General features: G+C 37.3%; 1 protein-coding gene across 1 annotated transcript in view; it reads right to left on the bottom strand.

Annotated features, from left to right (window-relative positions):
* Window positions 1-799: 799 nt before the first annotated feature.
* The window catches only part of LOC127629752 (ephrin type-A receptor 4-like), a 92,440-nt gene continuing 69,126 nt past the window's right edge, over window positions 800-24,113 (bottom strand). Inside the window, 13 exon segments of the mRNA XM_052106974.1 lie at window positions 800-2,213; window positions 2,311-2,472; window positions 4,194-4,387; window positions 4,594-4,743; window positions 4,954-5,163; window positions 6,371-6,432; window positions 9,920-10,105; window positions 10,196-10,309; window positions 10,393-10,445; window positions 10,719-10,833; window positions 12,454-12,613; window positions 15,020-15,144; window positions 22,760-23,095. Coding sequence (XP_051962934.1) covers window positions 2,102-2,213; window positions 2,311-2,472; window positions 4,194-4,387; window positions 4,594-4,743; window positions 4,954-5,163; window positions 6,371-6,432; window positions 9,920-10,105; window positions 10,196-10,309; window positions 10,393-10,445; window positions 10,719-10,833; window positions 12,454-12,613; window positions 15,020-15,144; window positions 22,760-23,095 — 1,979 coding nt within the window. The 3' untranslated portion in view covers window positions 800-2,101.

The raw sequence follows: 24,113 nt of genomic DNA, 5'->3' as shown, positions 1-24,113 counted from the left end.
AGTGTAAAGCTGACCATTAATCTTCATGCTGTTGTATACTATTTATAGTTTGTGGACAATGAAAAATTAACTGCATCACACACACAACATACAGAGTTACTATTTGTAAGCAACTCACTTTTTCCACCTTGATTGACAGCACTCACTTTTTTCTGTTTATATTCACCATCAAATTAATTCTTAACCATCTTACTAACTTAAGTTTCAACTGTTAAATATCTTCTTTTCTTCTTTTGGCAGAATTTCCGTGGCTTTTCTCAATCTGCGTGTGCTGTGCAAGAAGATGTGATCTTATTTAGTTGTTAATAGCTTAGCCACTCATTATTTTGAATTTGGGCATATAATGTATTCTGGGTAATCCTCTATCTTTCTACTATTTTATATACAATGAATGACAAACAGTGACAGTTTGGTGCATGACTAGGAACTTTTTTCTGCTGAGCGTGCATAATGACTGGCGGATTGATATGACTATGCAAACTGCGTGGAAGAACAGACTGAAAAGAGCGCATTTGCAATTTCATTCAATTGCATAATTACACATTAAAACAGCACGACCCAGCATTTATGGACCCATAGTTTAAGATACACTAGCTTAAGATAACTCTAAAATAAAACACTGACAGATATTTTAATTAATGGTTAGGACAATAAATAGTACTGTTATTTTAATGCTAGATTATGAATATGCATTTTCATTCTGGATAAATCTGTGTTTTCTTAACTAATGTACAGAATGACAAATACAAACGATTTCTTTCACATTTTATTGTATGAACTAGATACAAAAGGTCATAAATAAAGGTCATAAGTTAAGTGCACCTAAAAGAGAAAAAGCAGAAAGTATGAAATTAAATGATTCCTCAACCTGTTATAGGACTGTTCTGAAATGTGCTGCTGTTTTACAATGTGTTATTGTCAAAATTAGTATTATGTTCAATTAAATACATTCAAATGTAAAGGAAGAAAATATCAAGGACTCAAAAGCTGTACAAAGCAAAGGCTGCTGGTATTGTGTACATCATAAAGAAAAAACATTGAAATCATTGTATGTACACACAGAATTCTAGATTATGTACAGGGTACTGAAATAAATGTCAAAAAATAGATTTGTAACTATAAAAATTCTTGCTATGATTCACTTAATTCAGTCTTATGTTTTTTGAAATGACTGACACATAGTAAACATATAAACATACAGTCTGGTTCAATTTTTGTGTAATCTCTGGTTGCTGAGTCAATTAAAAAATAGTATGAGAGACCTCAAAATTGACATCCATTTATCCTGAAAGAAGACAAAATGGAAGTCAATGAAATGGAAAGAAGGGAAACAAACAGGATAGGGACAAGGAAGAAAGAAAGAAAGAAAGAAAGAAAGAAAGAAAGAAAGAAAGAAAGAAAGAAAGAAAGAAAGAAAGAAAGAAATTCATTTATTTTGCTATTTTAAAAATCCAAAAATTGGATACACTGAACATGAGTAATTTAAGACTTAAATCTAATCTTTCATCTTGTCTTTCCTCAGATTTCTACAAATAAAGCAATACATTTTTCCATCGTGCAATGCCTCTGCTCCATCTGGGCTTCATAAAATAAACACACAATCCAAAGGGTCTATTAGTTTAGTTTGAAAAGGCTCAAACTCTCCTGAGGCAAAAGATTCGTTTGAATATAACATTCAGATCTGATCCACAGAGAACAATTTCTTCCTGTCGATGATGAGTGCCCATCCTGAAAAGAACCTGAGGAGAAAAATGCCGTAGTCTGTTTGCATTTAAAATTTAAACTGTTCTTTCCGCATACTCAAGGAGGACAACTCTTTCTCCTGGCAAAAATATACCTTTACAGCCTCAAACTTGAAACTAAAGACTCAGAAACATATTCAGAAATCTCATCCAAAGAGCCCAAAGAGATCAAAGTCATTTTAATTAACAAAAGATCAGTTAAAATAATCCCAATCACAAAGAGGTCGAGAAAAAGTGCAGTTTAACTCATTCATTCTCTGATCTTCATACCATTCTCCATTAAAGTGCAAGAGTGATGTGAAATATTCCGTCCCTCTTGAAATTCATGTTAAACATCATGACACATTGTTTTTCCTGGATCAGACAGGAACCTTTTTGTCTTGTCTTTGCATTCCAGACAATAAATCATGGATATTGGTCAGGATCTTTCTCTGATGTGCACTGCATGAAATTCCCATTTTGGCCAGATCCCTGAAAAAAAGAAGCATTTAAGCTAAGGATCAGATACAGTCATCTTCAGGCTCATTGTGATGTTTTATTGAGTGTAAATGTGTGTAAATGTACTTACTCTTGGCTCATGTGTATAACACTATCTAAATTACAGTGTCCTGCTGTGATGAAGTTGTCTGTGTATTGCTCTAATCCAATGATTTTCAGCCATTCATCCACAGAACCCAACAATGTGGCAGAGCCTTCAGAGGGGGCGTGGTGAAGTGTGGAGGGGTTTGGCCTGTGGGCGAAAACATCAAATTAATAGATTTTACACCATCTCAGAGAAAATGAAATTGCATCAGAATTGCATCAGTGTTTTTATGTAGGGATTTTTACACAATGTGGCCAAACGTTTGTGGACACCATATGTGCTTGATGAACCCCCAATTTCAAAACCATAGGCATCAATTTCCACCTTTGGTGCAATAACTTCCACTCTTCTGGGAAGGCTTTCCACTATACTGTATGTGGTGACATGGCTGCAGGGATTTGCTCCCATTCAGACACAAGTGCACCACTGAGGTCCGGCACTTATGTTGGGCAATGGGGCTTGGCTTACAATTGCCGTTCCAATTCACCCCAAAGGTGTTCAGTAGGGTTCAGGTCTGGGCTTTGTGCAGACCAGTCAATTTCTTTCCACATCAGACACAGTAAACCATTTCTTTATGGACTTTGCTTCATGCACAGGGGCATTTTCATGCTGGAATAGAAATTCCCCAAACTGTTGCCATAAAGTCACAACAAAGGAAAGGAAGCACCGAATACCCTAAAATGCCATTGTCTGGAGTACAGTTATGATTTATATTCACTGGTATTAATGGAGTAACCAAACTCTTTATTTAGAAGGGGGTGTCCACATATTTTAGCCATATAGTGTGTGTGTGCTCGTGCAGTGGGCCCAAAAAGTATTTTTGCATTTAAGTCATGCTTAAGAATTATGTACTGTATGTCATTGCATTAGATAGCATAATATCAGACCAAGCGGCATCTGCAAACAAATGATGATAGAGCTTTTTTTTTTTAGAACTTTTCTAAGTCATTTTTGCTCAATTACTTTTAATCAAATGGTTTCACAGTAGGATGATTTTTAATGGATGTACCCCTCAAGTTTACACAGGTAAGCAGAGTAACCACAGGTAGAGTTCATCACATTAAAGTTTTTACGCACCCTCATATTGTTCCAAACCCGTTTAACTTTCTTTGTTATGTGGAGATGTTTTAATAAATACTGTGGCCCTTCTTTTTATAAAAGTATAACCTTAAAGCATAGAAAAGAAACCAAAGGTATCATAAATGTGACTTGTACATCATATTCCAAGTCTACTAAAGCCATGCTACAGGATTTGGTGAGAAACAAAATGGAATTTAAGTAATTATTTTGCAAACATCTTGACAAAACCTTGTGGGTTCATGAGTGCTATTAGAGAAGCTTGTTCACAGAAGCAGGCGAGAACTTGAATTGTTTTTAGTGCTAAACTCTACTAGTTCCGCCAACATTGGTCAACCAGAATGAGTCCAAACATGTATTCAATTTAAACAGAATTATCTACTGTTTTATCCTTTAAAAACTACTTTAGCAATCCTCTTTTTGTCAAATGTTTTGCTTGAAAAGTGTTCTTGTGCTATCTTTATTGCCAATTGGTTTGATACCGTATTTATTATCTAACGCAATGACATTCATACACTTTTAAGTGCGACTTGAGTGTCTACATGTGCAGATTTTGTTATAAATGTTGGGACCATATTTCTGAAAATGTCCCCAAAAGAATAGAAAAGTTTGATTAAAGCTAATAAAGATTTTTAAAGGAACTAAATAATGCCTGTGTATCTACAAACCAAATATTTTAGGGTAAGTCTACAGCAATTACTGTATAAGTAGCATAATGTAAATAGCAACTCCCTACAAGGATATACAAGGCTGTGTATGTGTCTCTGTAGTGTGCACTATAAGTGTGCAACCTGCAGGTGTCTCCCGCTGTCCTCTTGAGTGATGCAGGATTGCGTATGAGTTTGTCCAGCATGTTGACTATCTGGCTGAATTTGGGTCTCTCTGCACGCTCCCTCATCCAGCACTCCAGCATGAGCTGATGTAAAGCCAGCGGGCACTCCATGGGCGGCGGCAACCGGTACCCTTCCTCTATTGCCTTTATCACCTAGGAAACAGAGGAGAGGAAATAAGTGGCTAATCTTGCTAAACTGTTGCATTCAAGTACTTTAAGTTGGCATGGTACACAATAATACGCTAAAATTAAGTATTATTATTTTGGTTGAATTGTTGAAAACCATTCTATGTGAATAACAGCTGAAGCATATCTAATACATATCAAATTTTAGGAATCAGATTTGTTGTGCCACCTACATCCTGGTTACTCATGTCCCAATATGGACGTTCACCATACGACATCACTTCCCACATGACGATGCCGTAACTCCACACATCACTTGCCGAGGTGAACTTTCTGTATGCGATGGCTTCTGGAGCCGTCCAGCGAATGGGAATCTTCCCTCCCTATGATTGACAAGTTCATATTATTGCCAACACTCAACTACAAGAAATTAATAATCAATAAGTTCCACTTTGTATCAGCTTCTGGTTAACTTGTCATGATTTTTTATTTCATTTTAAATAAATAAAACTTAAGTAGGCATTAAGGCACAAGGCTGCATGAATGAATAATAATAAATGTAAATTAATAACTGTAAAATTACACACTCTTACCCTGGTAGTGTATGCTCCTTCTGGTTCATCTTCAAGCACTCTGGACATCCCAAAGTCTGATACTTTGCACACCAGGTTGCTGTTTACTAGAATGTTCCTAGCTGCAAGGTCCCGATGAACATAACTCATGTCGGAAAGATATTTCATACCAGATGCGATACCTCTTAGGATGCCCACCAGCTGAATTACAGTAAAGCGTCCATCATTCTTCTGAAAGAGGAAGGAAAACGACAAACCTGAATAGTGACATCTTGCCAAAAACAAAATGGCAAGTTATGTAATAAGTCGTGATTGTTCTTATAAGTCATTTAAAAAGCAGTTTCAGTGTCACTCAATGTGTTGTATCAGGCACCATGCAAAAGTTGTCAGCATTTTAGTAATTTATAACATTTATTGTAAAAAAAATTCAAAGTGAAAGTAAAACGACACTCTCAAATCACAGCCAATTTGGTGTCTAATAGAACGCAAAAGCCCAGCCCACTTTCACAGCCAACTTGTTTCTGGAAGTCTCTTTCCCATTAATTTTTCCCCACAGAGAATTCATAAAATCCTTCATAAAAGAGTTCTAAAGAAACCAAACCACACAAGCTCTGAGGTGAATCACAACATTACAAACTCCTTAACATCTTTCATGAAGAAATGAACTACAATCCTGTGAAGCACTGCAAATAACATAATGGAATTAAAAATGGAAAAATATAAAAACTATTGCTTTAAAGGGGTCATAAAATGGAGAATAAAAATGTCCTTGATATTTAGACATATAAGAGGTAACTGTACTATAAAAACATACTGTAAAACTCAGAACTCAAAACGTCCTCCCCAGTCTAAAAAGAGAATTTATATTTGGCACCCTGCTGAAACGTCTAGTTTTGAAATCTGTTCTTGACTTCACGAAATATTGCTCATTCACACATCCCACAACATGCGTTACCCTTGGCCCCGCCCACTGGTGCGTAGGCCAATAGAGCTGGCCTTGTGTGGCTAACTATTCCAAACATCAAAAGGGGACACATCTGGACTATTTAGAATTATTTTTGTATATATTCATGAACTAGACAGCGATAAAATTGCTTGTTTGAGCGATTTGTATGAGGAAGAAGCTTGACGCTTTATCACGCCACGCCTAGTCAAGTTTCAAAAGTATTGCACAGAGAATAATACACTGATTTAAACAGGTAAACGCACACACGCACACATACACGGAGTGGTGGTGGCGTAGTGGGCTAAAGCACATAACTGTTAATCAGAAGGTCGCTGGTTTGATCCCCACGCCACCACCACTGTGTCCTTGAGCAAGGCACTTAACTCCAGGTTGCTCTGGGGGGGATTGTCCCTGTAATAAGTGCACTGTAAGTCGCTTTGGATAAAAGCGTCTGCCAAATGAATAAATGGAAATGTAAATACACAGACTTACTCTAAGAAACATGTCCAGTGAACCATTCTCCATGTACTCTGTGATAATCATAACTGGTTTACCTGCAGAGAGAGCAATAATGAAAGAAACAATTAAACATCATAACTTATGATAAGTTCCACTGCTTTAAAAGAAAAATACAAAAATGCATTAACAAGCACTAAAACGTTCCCACTTGATTGTATTTGAGTGCCAAAGATGTGCTGAGCGTATCAAACTCTGTCGCTCAATGTTAAACAACCAGGTGTAAACACCAGACACATGAAAATCTGTTATTCAAAGTGAATCAACACACTCGCACACCCGGGCCGACTGATTGACAGTTAGCCAATAGTCCTGTCATATAGAGGAAGTGTGGTAAATAGAGCTCTACGAGACACATTGTCGGCCATCTTTGTTGGTCTGGCCTTTCAGATGACCTTGAGGCGAATTTGACTGACAGCTCCTCCAGAGGGCCTGAAGAGCAGGTGACCTCTGACCCCTCCCCCTCACTGTCAGTGCTTCCCAGTCCCGCCCCTTTACGCCCACCCTATTAGAATGCTAATGATGTGTTCACTGACTGCGTCTGGTTTTGCATATATGTGCACATGCACATAGTCATGTATGCATACATTTGACAATGAACTCTGCACAACAGGGAATATAATCTGTAATCTTAACCAAAATTTACCAAAAACACAGCCTTCACAATTTGAAAATTATTAAAAAATACACCAATGAAAAAGAATCAGGAAAATGTGTGTAAAATGCATAAACTGAGTATAGCTAGTTGTGAAATATTGTAAAAGTAATGCTGTTGAATTGTTGATGAGAAACACTGAGAGGCCCAGCTATCCCACACTGCCTTATTTACATATTTAGATTCAGTTCATACTCATTTACATTATGTAAATGAAGCATTCAACTCCATTAGCTCTACTGTAACACAAAGCAGGAGAATTAAGACGGCTTTATAGTTTCATGGGGACATTTATGAGCTAAAATGAAATTAAACAATGACAGTGCTGGCTGACAGCCACCTGTTAGAAACATCCAGTTCTCTCACCATTTCATTTTATTTTAATTTATTGAGGAATTATAATCCACAATGTTTATGATGTCACTGAGTGTGATAAATTAACTCTATTTTAAACTATAAAAAAATACAAAAAGTTCACAAACCATTTTTCATCCTGTAATGCGACACATTTCTGAGTGAAACAGAATCTTCAGTGGGACAAATCGTAGGACGGGACTTGATTTTATCCATCGGGCATTGATTGGATCAATAATCTAATAATCTGTGCGGCCTAAGTGACATCAATGTAAAAGAAAGTAATTATTATTTTTTATTATAAAATAATAAGTTATTATATTTTGATTAAAAAAACAATCCCCTTTGGAATAATTCAGCCATGAATAAATCAAAATAAGGAATGTGCAATTAGAAAGTAAATACAGTTAATATTAATCTCATGTTGACTTCAAATAAAAAAGAAAAAAACGTTCTGACATAATAAAACGTTATAAATGCTTTTATCACATTCAAAAAGAACATCAGAGAATTCACTCGCTGTATTTCTGAATTTTCCATTCTAACACTGTAGAATGTTTTAGTTATTTTATTATGAATCCTTTTATCACATTTAAAAGATTTTCAGAGGTATTAGTGAATTTAAATATCGTAAAGGGGTTTATTAATTCATGAATGCATTCATTTAGGGATAAACTAGCATCAGTTTACTGCTAAAAAATGTAAATTTAAACACACACACACACACACACACACACACACACACACACACACAGAGATCAGTGGTGTTGTGTGGCTGTAGGTTAGAGATATAATGTGACACTCTAACCCCCAAACACATTTTGGAATGACGTTGTGATTAATGACTCTGGGTCTGCTGTGCTTTTTAGCTTACATTAGCCCACCACAGTGACCCACTCCATCTGGAGACCACAAGAGAGTGTGTGTGTTTTTGTGTGTGTGTGTGTGTGTGTGTGTGTGTGTGTGTGTGTGTGTGTGTGTGTGTGTGTGTGTGTGTGTGTGTGTCAGTGAGCAACTTTGGGGTCTTTGTCAAGGCACATTTAGCTAGCAAACATACATTTAAACTGAACATGCATATATAAACACGAACTCACATTAGCATATCAAAAAGAAAAATAAATGTTGTATCAGCAGCCTGTTTCTTTACACTTCGTTCCATTTAAAGTCAGATGCAGGATATTCCTACTTGTCCAACTGTGCTGTGTTCTGTTGCCCGATGCAAGAAGATAACATATAGAGAAACAATTGGCAGTGCTATAGAGAGGATCATTTATGTTATTTTACTAGGAGGTCTGTAAATCTATCCGTTTGAATTCCCATTAATCTCAATGGCACTCCATTCGGGCCTGACTCTTTGAGCCAATCACAAAAAACACAAGTGCAATGTGACCAAAACAATTGTATAAAAAAAATGACAAAAGTGACATCCTGACAATGCTGATTGGCTGATTTATTTAAACTTTTAAGAGCCATCCAAAAATAAATAAAATCAGGCACTACCAAGGGCAACGTTTGCTAAAAAGCCTTCTATTTTCACTTAATGCAGGAACTTTGACTTGTTTATAGATTTTATTGACTTAAAAGTGTCATTATTTATTATTAACACTGCATAGTATCTCGTGTGATGTAATACGCCACGTATCTGGGTGTGCATGACGTTCAAATTCAACGTTTTATCAGAATCTTCTGAATAGTACGTTTCCGAGTTGAATGGATTGAAGCTAATGCTGGGCATCGGCAACAACCCTAACAATACATTACATATCGTGATACGTGTCACAATTCAATATATCTTGAAACAGCAGTATACACATGAGAGAGACCACCGTGTCCGCAAGAGATAGAGTGAATCATGCAGGTTTGGTTTCAATTTCTCTTAACCCTCTGGGGTCTGAGTGTATTTTGGGCCCTGGAGAAGTTTTGACATGCCTTGACATTTGTGCTTTTTTCAGTTGCTTAAAATCATATTAAGCAGCTTTAAACACGCTTATTTAGACGACCTGTTTCTTAATTTCTGAAATATTGCACATGATATGAATACACAAAAATGTGAATACAAATATTGATACAGGGTATCTAAAGTATTGATACAAATTTATGAGGAAAAAGTATTATGATATATTAAATATATGATTGTATCCACACAGCCCTACCCTTAACAAAAATCGAAACTCGTCGCAAACACACAGCAACTTTGCACAAATTCACCGCTCGTTATTTTCAAATTCAAATGAGCTCGTGATTCACCGCAATTGTTTGCCAGAAGTTTGGAGCTCTTTGCCAGTAGTGGTGAACCTTTTGCAACATTGGACTAAGCTCATTTGCATGTGATCATTTTCAGTGGCGAATTTGCAGCAAATTTGCCATGAACTCTCCATGAATTTTCGTAAGTGTAAACACAGCGTTTGTAACATCTTAACATTTGATTTTGAAGGTACATCATACAGTACATCCAGAATGAAATATATTGCAGAAGAGAGAGAAAAAAATAGCCCTCGCCATCAACTTTGACTTACATTTGGTTACAACACCTTCTAGATGAATGATATTGGGATGGTCAAACTGGCCAATAACGCTGGCCTCGCTCAGGAAGTCCAGCCTGTGCTGTTCGGTAAACCCCGCCTTCAACGTCTTGATGGCCACACAGATCTCTCGCTTTCCAGGAAGCTTCAGACGACCACTGCAAACCTCTCCAAACTCACCTAAAGACACAGATAGCGACTATTACACGTATATTTTTACACTAAACGACAAGTAAGGTGTAATCGCAGTTACAAGGGTTGTTTACGCACCAATGCCGATCACTTTTTCGATCTTGATAAAGGAGGTGCTGATCTCTTTAGCGAACTCCCTGATGGCCTGGTTTGGGTCTTCGTAGGTGAAGGGGTCCACATATATCCTCACACCTAACAGCACATTAACAGAAGGTTTCACTTGAGAAATCTTTCGCCTGTTTGTACAAGCAGAGCAGCAGTGAAGTCATGCTTACCTGGCTGCAGGTGTTTCTCCTCGGCCTGTTTAGTTTTGCTGTATTTGCCCCTCCTGAGATGAAAATATTTCATGATTTTTCAGTATTATTCTTATATTTGTCTATAATACAAAACTGCAGTGAAAAAAAGAATTTTCATCATCAACAATTTTGTTTATTTCTAGTAAAAATATCTATACATACAAAAAAACTGTTTAATATATTATGACTTGTTTTCGGAGAATATTTCTGGAATTAATGTATTTTTCTTACACCACTGGCATATTGATTTTTCTTGTTATAAACATACAGTACTGCTACTGTATATAAAATTTTGTCTTCCTCACTTTTTGGTGATGATGAAGGCACTGATGAGGATGAGGAGGAGAACAACCACACAACCGGCCACCAACAGCAACAACACAGCAGAACTCATCACTCCTCCAATAATCGAAGCTGTGACTGAGAGTTTAAAACAACGCATGACTATATGCCAGCTCAAACCTTTATTTTAACATTATTACTGATTTGTTTGCAAGAGAAAATATCCAAAATCATGTCCCGCTCTATATTTGTTCTCACTGAATATCTTTTTTTCCCTCCCTTTTTCTTCCCAAATTGGAATGCCCAATTCCCAATGCGCTCTCTGTCCACGTGGGGGTGTAGTGACTCGCCTCAATCCGGGTGGCGGAGGACGAATCTCAGTTGCCTCCGTTTCTGAGCCCATCAATCCGCGCATCTTATCACGCGGCTCATTGAGCGCATTACCGCGGAGACATAGCCCGTGTGGAGGCTTCACGTTATTCTCCGTGGCATCCATGCGCAACTCACCACGCGCTCCACCGACAGCGAACCACATTATAGTGACCACGAGGAGTTTTCCCATGTGACTCTTCCGTCCCTAGCAACCGGGCCAATTGGTTGCTTAGGAAGCCTGACTGGATCTAAATACTATCTTAAATCTTAATATAAACTAACAAATACTGTATATCTGATAAATTATTGTTCTTGTTTGATCCCAATTTAAGGAAATATTCCAGGTCTAAAAAAGTTAAGCTCATAAAACAGTATTTGTGGCATAAAGTTTATTACCATAGAAAATATTTTTGACTTGTCTCTTATTTATTTAAAAATTGCAGTTTTAATGAGGCACAAGTGAATTGGGCTAGTCCATAAATGCTAAAATACATACTTTCAGAAGTATTGCCACTTAACATGAATTTAGTGAGATAAAATCTCTGTTCTACATGATTTTAGTGTGATGAATTAGCTTAAACTGTTAACAGCATTGCGTCGTTATGGCAACGAAGTTGTAATAATGGATATAACTTTATACTGATGAGGTTAGGAAGAGATTTTATTTCCCAAAAATCATGTTCACACATAATATTTAGATATTGCAGCTATACCTTTGAAAATTTGAGTATTTTAGTGTTTACGGACTGGCCCTATTCATTTCCATTCTAAGCGCCGTAGACTGTGATTTTTGCTTTTTTAAAATAAGCATGGGACAAGTAAATACTTTTTGTGGTTATCAATATTATGCCACAAATGCTGTCGATTGAGCTAAACTTGTATCAGAGATTATTTCACAGAGATGGGCCACTTCTATTAAAATGAATGGGAGAAATTGGAACGCTCAACCAAGAAGCTCTAGCGCTCAATGGCCAACAAATGTAGAAAGGAAGTCCTTACAGTTAAAAGAGCCAATCACCTTTTAGATACAGACATCACCTGTCAATCAACTCGAGAATGTACGTGCGCATTAGCAATACAAAATGGGAAAATTTCGTTTTTTTGCGTAATGTGAGGTAAAGAATCACAATGTATGATTTCAGTATTGTCAAATGTTATTGCTGATTTGAAATATGTTCTTTGATCGTAATCTTGACCAAACATTTTTGAGATTTTGGTCTTTCTCCATTCAAGTAGATAGGAGCTGCACTGGCATGACTGGAAATAGCCTCCCGAGAGCATTCCAAAGATGGCCGACAGTGGACTGACTTGCTAGAATGTCTTTGATTGTATTGAACCCAGAACATTCCTTTAGCACATATACTTGAAGATGAACTACACACATACCTGTGTTGGTGCTGAACTCAAACGGAGCGCTGAACTCTCCATAGCCCGCAGCGGTGCGAGCACGCACGTGAAACACGTATGAGGTCAGCGGGATCAGATCTTTAATATCAGCATTACGAGAAGTTGTCTTTATGATGCGATAACTCCTCTCATTCTGATCCTGAGATTTATAAATAAAGACAAAGAGAGAGTCAGAACGGAAGACCACAGGGGATTACTGTACCGCATACACTCATATGCACATGTGGTGAAGAGTTGACATATTTACGAGGAATTTTCTCGCCTTCATATGTTCCAAATGGGTATTATTTTCGCTACTCTGTGGAACACAAAAAGTGCCTTCTTTAACCCTCCCGTTGCGGTGAGAATCTGCATACACCTTTTGCTTTCGTGGGTCAAATTTTGACCCGGTGGAATTCAAGCTTATAAATCATTCATATCCCGACGGTTTTCATCTAAAAATATATTGTAAGTGATTAATGGGTTCTTAACTGTTCATAAATTGTTTGGTTATGTTAACTGACAAATATAAAAGTTATTAAATAATATGCCTTTTTTTTTTAAATAATAAAATGTAGAAATGCTTTGACATTTCAAAATATACATTAACTACAGCTAAACCAGTGTGATACACATGAAGAATTTTTTTTTTATCAGCATTTCTGTGGAATTGTATCTAAATATAACATAATACACTATTTATATTAACATCTAATGTGAGAATTACTAGTAATTTGAATGTATTTCCTATTACTCATAACTGCTCAATACAACTTGGTGGTCAAAAGTTATGAAACCAACTAATTATTTTTCAACTAAACATCATAAAAAAAACTGTACAACTCAACTATACAACATTAATACATCTTTACTATGTTTTTCAGCTAAATCTATTTACTATGGAGCCAGAAATATGACCAAACAATTTGAATTAGAATTGTGGAAATTTGTATTATAGACTTTTGAATTTGAATTAAATGTGTGATTTTGCCAAATGTAATATTACGTTGTATTTTAAATAGGTTTGAATTTGAATTTTTTAAACTCCATTTCATATTTAACCAAATTGAATTTTTTTTTTTTTAATGGCACAATTTTATAAATATGTATTTTCAAACAAAAGCAAATTTTTGGTTCTGAATTCTTCACTGTAAATTTCCCATTTTAAAAAAATACAGCTTCAAGTTTTCAAAATTAAGAAGAGATTCAGATCTACAGAAAGTGGGTCAGAGAGCAAGCTTCCGTGTTCCACAGGGAAGAGTAGAGGGTCTCGGGAAAGTTGCACGGATGGAGCATTTTGGCCAATTACTGGTCGATGGCACGAGCGTGATTCACAAGGTCACAATTCTGACCATGAAGTGGTTCTTAAACATTTATGATTTATATTTTTATGGTTAGCACGTTAGCACATTCTCAGCACATGAGACATTTGTCTAAGCGGTTTCTGGTATTTGTTTTAGTATAAAGTATATTTAGTATATGTGATTAGTTATATGTGATGATTTCTCTTATGCAAACTAATCACTTTCATACTAAATATACTTTATACTAAAGTGTGTGTCTGTGTGTGACTATATGTGATTGTGTGTGTGCAGTCCCAGTGAGAGACAAAAAACTGTGTGAGAATGGGAAAGAGGCTAAATGTAAGTGAAGTGTTTATAAGTAAAAGTCTAATTCATAGATGTACAAAAAAATTAATAAATCTACATATTATCATGTGTAAAGCCACAAGTGAATTGGTCAAAACTGACCCATGAATGCAAGATAAAACAATCTGAAAATAAAAAATGTACTAAAAATTTATAAATTATGTGTATTTTTATAGTCTTGACAAAGTCTCAAAGTTTGGTATGTGGTATTTAAAAATTATTATCTTACTCTCCCGGGTCAAAAATGACCCGAACACAATAGGAAGGTTAAAGAAAATCCTTGCTGCTCTTCACCATATAATAAAAGCAAATAGAGACTTGGACTGTCAAGCTCCAAAAAAAAGCTACCTATTTTTCGGGTTTTCTGAAGTAGTTTTGTTTGAGGAACAGAGCACAGTTTGAGTCGTTATGATAATCTTTCCCTCCTTTAAACTCTAAGTACTGCAAAAGTCATATGGATTAAAAAAATGCCGTGTTTTACACCAATAACACAAAATGCAATTGGCTCTTGTGTCTCGTAACCAAACATATCATATTTGATTTAAGAGCTACAGCGGAGGGGAAGTTTATCAAAGAATAACTACTTAGATTTTATTCTGTTCCTTTTGCAAAGCTATACTACGTTTTTAAAAGAGTATAAATATAGCGCACAAGTCATATGGACTATACTTTTGATGCTTTTTTTTTGTCATTTTGGAGCTTGACAGGCCCAGTCCCCATTCACCTTCATTATATGGATATGAATGTCCAGAATATTCTTTAAAAAAAAACAACACCTTTTGTGTTTCACAGAAGGATGCAAGTCAAACAGTTTTGGAACAACATGAGGGTGGGTAAATGGTGACAGAGTTTTCATCATCGGTTGAACTGTTCCCTTAAGTTTTAAACAAGAAAACACAATGTTTTACATCCTTCACCTTCTCGTAATATTTGACCTCATATTCCAGTATGACACCGTTGGGTTTCTCTGGTTCCTGCCAGAACAGAAAGAGAGTGTGACGGGTGATGTCCTTACTCTCAACTAACATGACCGTGGAGGGAGCTGAAGAGAAAGAGAAAGCGCGAGTCAGTTAATATTCATAAAAGGTTTATGTTTACTAAATGTCACTTTTGTCAGGTTCGTCAACTGTCTGTCTCCCCCATTGTTGCGCTTTTATCACATCACAGACAAGCACAGAGCAAAGACAAAACCAAAGGACACAGAGGACAAGAAGATCTCTTTATCCCAGAACGTTCCTGGTTTCTTTTAAACTGTGGATTCAAAGTTAAGTCTGCTTTTTGTTTTTTCCCTTAAAGCTGTTTTTCTTGAGTGTGAGAAAGTCAAACAGAGAGATTCAGACAAAACAGGGATGTGCAAATTCCTCTTGGCTTTTCTAAAGACACATCACACTGCTCGAAGAGCCGAAAACTAAACACAACACAACGAAACAAGGAAAGAAAAGGAAAAAGCAGCAAAAGAAATGGAAAACGGAGGTAATGCAAAGACAAATCTGAGGGAGGCAAAGGAAAAATAAAATGAAAAGATGGCTCAGAGATCTATTTGAATTCATTTTCTCTACCAAATACAGAAGAACAACTTTGGATATCGAAATGCATTTATGAGTGTTTCTTAAACTTCGGGCACTTTTAGCAATATGGACTCATTAACATTTTTATTTTGTTTATTTTTTTAAATCTCACTAGTTCATTTCATATGTAATTCTTATAATTTCTTTCTGAAAATCATGAAAATTCCCATCACAGTTTCATTTCAAGCGAATCTCAAGTTCTGTATTGAGATTAACAGAATTCTGAGTTGGAAAGGATGGTGATGGAAATTGTATTTTTTATGTTTTTGAAATAAAATGCAGTTTTAATTATTTTACTTATTCAATCAGTAAAAACATTAAACTCATCAAATAGCCAAGTGTCATATATGGCTGGAAATCTCTTAAAGAATATAATACAAACAACATATTTGTTTTACTCACAGACAATAATATAGCGAGTATAGCTAAGTATGTATCTTTGACAATTATGTTGGTGTTAATGATATGCTGTGTTTTCACTTATACCTTCATGATAAATAATAACATATCACATACCATTGCTTAGAGGAGGTGTTTATCTTTCAAACAAGCCCAAACACAAGGTAATCAGATGCACAGATCATTAGATAATACACAGGAAGCGCAATGTTACATATGGCCACCAGGAGATGGCGCTAGTACACGACAATGATGACTCAAATGGCACTGAATGAAACTCATAAATCATGTCTGTATGCTATGAAAACCTTTTGTCATTGTTGTGTTTGCATGTGTAATTAGTTCTTATGTACAATTATTATCGTTTGTTTGTTTAGAGAGGTTTTTTCACACATTGAGATGTTTTTGGACAATTGGATAAATTATATTTGTAATGCTATAACTTTTGATTGCTTAGTCACATCACCACAATACATTTTATCAGATACGGTTGACATGATTGGGAACAAAACAAAAGTAGTTTTTTCTGAGCCATATTATTTACACCCAGAGATATACACTCACCAAAAGGATTATTAGGAACACCTGTTCAATTTCTCATTAATGCAATTATCTAATCAACCAATCACATGGCAGTTGCTTCCAATGCATTTAGGGGTGTGGTCCTGGTCAAGACAATCTCCTGAACTCCAAACTGAATGTCAGAATGGGAAAGAAAGGTGATTTAAGCAATTTTGAGCGTGGCATGGTTGTTGGTGCCAGACGGGCCGGTCTGAGTATTTCACAATCTGCTCAGTTACTGGGATTTTCACGCACAACCATTTCTAGGGTTTACAAAGAATGGTGTGAAAAGGGAAAAACATCCAGTATGCTGCAGTCCTGTGGGCGAAAATGCCTTGTTGATGCTAGAGGTCAGAGGAGAATGGGCCGACTGATTCAAGCTGATAGAAGAGCAACTTTGCCTGAAATAACCACTCGTTACAGCCGAGGTATGCAGCAAAGCATTTGTGAAGCTACAACACGCACAACCTTGAGGCGGATGGGCTACAACAGCAGAAGACCCCACCAGGTACCCATCCTCTGATGGCTACTTCCAGCAGGATAATGCACCATGTCACAAAGCTCGAATCATTTCAAATTGGTTTCTTGAACATGACAATGAGTTCACTGTACTAAAATGGCCCCCACAGTCACCAGATCTCAACCCAATAGAGCATCTTTGGGATGTGGTGGAACGGGAGCTTCGTGCCCTGGATGTGCATCCCACAAATCTCCATCAACTGCAAGATGCTATCCTATCAATATGGGCCAACATTTCTAAAGAATGCTTTCAGCACCTTGTTGAATCAATGCCACGTAGAATTAAGGCAGTTCTGAAGGCAAAAGGGGGTCAAACACAGTATTAGTATGGTGTTCCTAATAATCCTTTAGGTGAGTGTATATGGGGGGGGGGGGGTACTTTTTTGTAGTCTCTCAGGCTGAGGGTCTCAGAATGTATAATAATATATATAATTAAAACATTTGAAAAGTTTTCTTTAAAATTAACAGTTTACCCTCATTTTTTGTATTTTTTATTATAAGACTTTCATTTTGGGTATGCCACTGAAACAGTAAATCTGCAGAGCTTAATGGGTTAACTGACTTTTGGCTAACAAGTACACTAACTTTTGAAAAAAAACATTTTTTAGGGGCAACTTTTTTGGTATGGTGGAAAAACACCAGAACTTTGGGACAGGCGTGATTAATTAATAATTATAATTTTATTAAAAACATAATTTTATAGAAATGTGACAAGGCTAAAACTGTAAAATTTGTACTTAAAAGACATTTGAAAAGTACCAAACATAAATGTTAAAGGTCTTGTAAAATGTTTCCAATTTAGTTTAAATGAGATGTTATAACAAAAAGAAAAGAATCTGAAATATATTTTAATAAAAATCAACCCCTGGGTCATTAAAGTGTCCAAAGTTGAAGAAACATTCTTAAAAAGGAACCAGAGTTATAGTACCAAAGCCTTAGCTTACTAATCTAAGATTCCTTCATTTGATCTAAACCATTAGTTTAAGTTCTAAGGATTTATGTGTGTGTGTGTGTGTGTGTGTGTGTGTGTGTGTGTGTGTGTGTGTGTGTGAGCGTGTATTTATCACTTTGTGGGGACCAAATGTCCCCATAAGGATAGTAAAACCCGAAATGTTTGACCTTGTGGGGACATTTTGTCGGTCCCCATGAGGAAAACAGCTTGTAAATCATACTAAATTATGTTTTTTGAAAATGTAAAAATGCAGAAAGTGTTCTGTGAGGGTTAGGTTTAGGGGTAGGGTTAGGTTTAGGGGATAGAATATAAAGTTTGTACAGTATAAAAACCATTATGTCTATGGAAAGTCCCCATAAAACATGGAAACACAACATGTGTGTGTGTGTGTGTGTGTGTGTGTGTGTGTGTGTGAGCAAGCTTGTCTTAAGTATTATGTCTCAGTTAAATAATTCGATCCCATGCCAGCTGTAGCAGCAGCTCGCCAGCAGTCATCTCTCCTCTCACGGATCCGTCTTCCTCTACCAGACCAGACAGACTAAACGTGATTTAGGGGGCGTCCCTGAGGGGGCTTCTGAGACGACCCCCTCCAGCCGAACTCGCAGGGGTCACCGCCCCCCTTCACACACCAAACACACTCATCTCTAACACACATCCATCACTCTGTCTGCTCTGACAGATATGGGCCGTAATGGATCTGTGGGTGTGTGTCTGGGTGAGATAACGTGAAAGAAAAGATGAGAATCTTCGCTCGTTCATCGTAAACACTCAAGTGGCGAAAGATGCAGAGTAAAACCGATTTAGAGGCACCACTCGGCGTGGTTCATTTATCAAAGTATTTAGTGCGTGCATTTTGTGGTTTTGTGCATGTGTGTGCGTGAATGCATGCATGTGTGTGATGTTTGTATACGTCTCTATTTTGTGCCATCCTTTGGATCGAGACCAATTTACTTTACAATATTTCAAATGTAGCAGTCTCTACACAATATGCAGCACAGTATATTCAATAGGACTATTCTAGAGACATTTTTAACAGTTTAGCTGTTTTAAAGCATTTATACATTTATTCATTTGGCAGACGCTTTTATCCAAAAGCGACATACAAAAGAGGAATAATACATCATACGCAATTCATCTTAAGGAGACAGTGGTATGAAAAGTGCTGCATTACAAAGTTTGACTAGCATCAGAATAGTAGTATCCCAGACAGATTAGAATGCAACAACAATATATATATGTGCATGGTTAAGTGCTCTTGGAAAAGATGTGTTTTTAGCTGTTTTTTAAAGACAGAGAGTAAGTCTGCTTCACAGATGGAGTAGGGAAGGTCATTCCACCAAAAAGGCGCAGTGAAACCGAAAGTCCGGGAAAGTGTTTACCGCCTTGCACGCACACTCACACATCAACCCAGAACATGTCAAAGTAGGACACATGCATTCAGAACCTCTTTTCTATAGCCAAAGGCATGTCAACGCATTACGAAACCCCACTCAACAACCTCCACTCTAAACTCCACACTGTGATCCCTCAGGGTGATTTACAAGCATCGGTTGTCATTGAAAGTTCTAGAACTCCAGCAAACGCTCCATTCTGACTGAAACCCAACACACCATCAAGAGCACAGAGAACATATCACACATCCAAAATTATACACACTCCATCATAAATCAAAACTAGTGTGTATTTGGAGCTCTATGTGTGTTGTGTGTGTTTTAATGGAGCAGAAAGGTCATACCAAAGTTCACAATAGTTGATTATGCGAGTGATATAGAAACTTGTGAAAACTTTTCAATGAGGATTAGAAGAGAAATATAGTCCATCGCACACAAACCTATGCAAAAATACATGCACAAATATTTTCCTATCAGTTAGAACTAGATTTTGTAATTTTCTGAAGAAAATATGAGTGGTAAACTTATGTTAGGGTGTTTGCCAGAGCATTGCTATGCTGTTGCTTAGGTGTTGCTGAGTGTTTTTTAGTGCATTGCCACTGACTGCAACGGTTGTTTCTAGGGTGTTACAAGGCGGATCCTAAGTCAAAAGCGCCCATTCCCATGTCTCTTTTATATTCTTGTGCTTTTAATATAGCTTGGGTGCCTGCTTCAATGTAAGTCTATGGGAGCTTTTTGCTGGTTTTATCATCCATAAGGAGAACAAATGTAAGTCTGATCGCTTGGAAAAGTAATAACACAACTCTTCTAAACAAGCCGCACAATTTGAGATACCTTATGTGCATTGTACTAGTAAAACAAGTTATGCTGAAAAGTTTCATAGTTGTTTTTAAGGATTTGTTTAAATCCCCAACCCAAAATATGAGCAATAGGGTGAAACAGTGCTGTCTTTTTCAGCCATCTTGGCTTTTTAAGTGTTTTACATAGGTATTTCATCTTGATTTAAGTTTACCCAAAGTGACTTACACTGCATTCAGTGTATATATTTTATCAGATTGAGTGTTCCCTGGGAATCAAACCCACAATTCTGGCAGTACTAGCACCTTGCTCTACCATTTGAGCTACAGGAACCCTTAAGCTGTTGATTATACACTGATGAGCCACAATATTATGACCACTCACGGGTGAAGGGAATAATGATCATCGTCTCCTAACAAGGTCACATGTTAAGGTCTTGGTAGATTAGATGGTAAGCTAACAATCAGTTTGCGTAGTCATTGTGTTGAATGCAGAAGAAATGGGCAGTAGTAAAGACCTGAGCGAGGTGCTCCCAGTCAGTAGTGGTGAGTACCTACTGACAGTGGTCTGAGGAGGAACTAACCACAAACCGGCGACAGGATGTTAGGCGCCCAAGGCTCATTGATGCGCAAAGGTCTACTGTGGCACAAGTCACAGAAAATTTTAATGATGCTTACGGATGGAATGTGTCACAACACACAGTGTATCACACCCTACTGCGTATGGGGCTGCAATGACCCCTGTCCACTGTCGAAAGCTCCTATAATGGGCAAGCGAGTGTCTTGTTTGGACTGATGAGTCCTGTTTTCTTTTACATCACTTGAATGGCCATGTATATGTGCGCCGTTTACCTGGGGAAGTGATGGAACCAGGATGCACTGTGGGAAGATGGCAAGCCGATAGAATGAGTGTGATGCTCTGGGCAATGTTCAGCTGGGAAACCCTCGGTCCAGCCTTTCATGTTGATGTCAGTTAGACTCTTGCCACCTACCTAAACATTGTTGCAGACCAGGTACACCCCTTCATGGCATTGGTATTCCCCAATGGCAGTGGCCTCTTTCAGCTGGATAATGCACCCTACCACACTGCACATATTGTTTGGGAATGGTTTGAGGAACATGATCATGATGAGTTCATGGTGTTGCCCTGGCCTCCAAATTTCCTAGATCTCAATCCGTCCGTGCATCTGTGGAATGTGCTAGACCAACAAGTCCAATCATGGCGGCTCCACCTCGCAACTTCCAGGACTTGAAGAATCTGCTGCTAATGTTTTGTTGCCAGATACCACAGGACAATTTCAGGGGTCTTGTAGAGTCCATTCCTCGGCGGGTCGGTGCTGTTTAAGCGGCATGCGTAGGACCAACAGCATATTAGCCAGGTGGTCGTAATGTTTTGGTTCATCGGTTTAAGTATAAAAACAATAGAATTAAATTATATAGCAAAATAATAATATATATTTGATTATTTAATATATATGACGTGTAGGGAGGTCGACACAACTGCATAATTCGCATGGCATCAAAGAAGTGGGCACACTCTTTTAGCGCACTTTGTTTGCTGCTACGATCTGATTGGTGGATTTTCTCCCTCAGAATCATTGGTAGTGTTGTTCTTCACCAGGAAATCCTCTATTAAACAAGTTGATTTTTTTCTAAATTCAAAAAGTTGAAATAACACAGACTAATGGCTTAAAAAGAAACATTTTATCGATTAACAGTCTCTGAGCTCAAGGTAGGTCTATTTTTCCCTAAGGAAAACATTTATGGGATTTTGACTGTAATGCTCTATAGTAAAAGTAATGCTTACCTTAGCAAGCACCACTAATTATATATTGAATTTGAGTGTACAGTATGTGCAGACACACTCACACACACACACACACACACACACACACACACACACACACACACACACACACACACACACACACGTTGTGTTTCCATGTTTTATGGGGACTTTCCATAGACATAATGGTTTTTATACTGTACAAACTTTATATTCTATCCCCTAAACCTAACCCTACCCCTAAACCTAACCCTCACAGAAAACATTCTGCATTTTTACATTTTCAAAAAACATAATTTAGTATGATTTATAAGCTGTTTTCCTCATGGGGACCGACAAAATGTCCCCACAAGGTCAAAAATTTCGGGTTTTACTATCCTTATGGGGACATTTGGTCCCCACAAAGTGATAAATACACGCTCACACATACACACACACACACACACACACACACACACACACACACACACATTTACGTAGATATCTACATGCTGCCTGAACATTCCATAGACTTATATTGTTTTTAAAGAAACCTAATTACAATTACATTATTTATTAATCATTTTTACTTTTGAGGATGTCCTTGGATGTCCCCAAAGAGATGTTTTGTCAGATTTAGCTCACTTCTAGGGACATTTTTGCACATAAAGTACAGCTACATTAGTAAACCACACACAAACTCACCGGCCTGGTTGGTGGTGAGTGTAACAGACACCGACTGCTCCGGGCTGGGATTGTGCTTGGACACACCGTTGACAGCCCAGATCTGGAAAGTGTAGTTGGTATGTGCCTGCAAATGGTGTACAGACACACGAGTGGAGCGCAAACTGAGCCTCTGCGGAGAGTACTGCACATCGTCCCCACATGGTGTGCATTTTTGCATGTCCCGTACACACTGCTTACACACCACGTTGTAGGTGAGATCCTGACGGCCTCCGGAGGAGAGAGGCGGACTCCACTCTAACAGCACTGATGTCTCGTTCACATTGGATATCAGATTGTGAGGCGCTGATGGAGGACCTGAGAGAAACAAAAACATAAAATGAGTCTGAGTGGGATATCGCAAAATAGTTCTGGCAGTGCAACGACTTAACCAAGCAGTCACTATTGCCAATGGACCCAATGGACTGTGATTTTTATATTTAACTTTCTTATTTTTTTATTTCATGGAAATTCATAACATTATTATTTGTGTTATATTACTGTGGAAGTGACAGTAAATTTGGCATCTTTCTTCTGACTGCCGTAATTCATCTCTCTCTCTCTTTATTTTTTCCCTCTTTTGGAAAGTAATAGTGAATTGTTTTGTTTTGCTACAAGCAAAATTATATTTAATGTTTTTCCATTATTTATAGCTATATATAAATGTTATATTTGTGTGTGTGTGTGTGTGTGTGTGTGTGTGTGTGTCTGTGTTTGTGTGTGTGTGTGTCTGTGTGTGTGTGTCTGTATGTGTGTGAGTGAGTGTATGTCTACTGTTTAGTGTGTTTAAACCCTTTCCATTCACATTGAATTTGAGAATAAAACAGAGACAGAGAGAAAGAACAACAACAGAAGGGGAAGACAAACAGCGTCTGTTCTACAGAGACACAGAGTTGGTCATTAATATGGAGGAGAGAGACAGAGAGAGACAGAGAGAGACAGAGAAAGAGAGAAAGAGAGAGAGAGAGGACAGACAGCTGGCAGAGTGAGACTGATACAGTCTCATTTAAATTCATTTATCTGATGTGAGGAACATCTGCTGTGTATAAACAGATGTAAACAAAAATAATCACATGCCCATGCATGACACAGTGTTAGATTTTTGCTTTTGATTGATTTTTTATTTCTCTATATTTTAATATCAGTTTAGCAGAAAATATTTGTTAGTTAGCTTCAATTAGTTTTTAACTTAAAGGCATTCTGCATTTAAGTTTTCAAATGATTTTTATTTCAGTTCAGTTTATGGAAAAGATGTTATCAAGTTATTTCACTATGTCCAATTCAAAGAGGGTAATGCATTTGTTGTAAAGAGAGCCTGTCGAAAATGATTTTATTA

This window comes from Xyrauchen texanus, chromosome 36, assembly GCF_025860055.1.
Source record: "Xyrauchen texanus isolate HMW12.3.18 chromosome 36, RBS_HiC_50CHRs, whole genome shotgun sequence".
Taxonomy (NCBI): Eukaryota; Metazoa; Chordata; class Actinopteri; order Cypriniformes; family Catostomidae; genus Xyrauchen; species Xyrauchen texanus.
The sequence above is the reverse complement of the archived record's forward strand: the minus strand, read 5'-3'. Positions and strand labels throughout refer to the sequence as shown.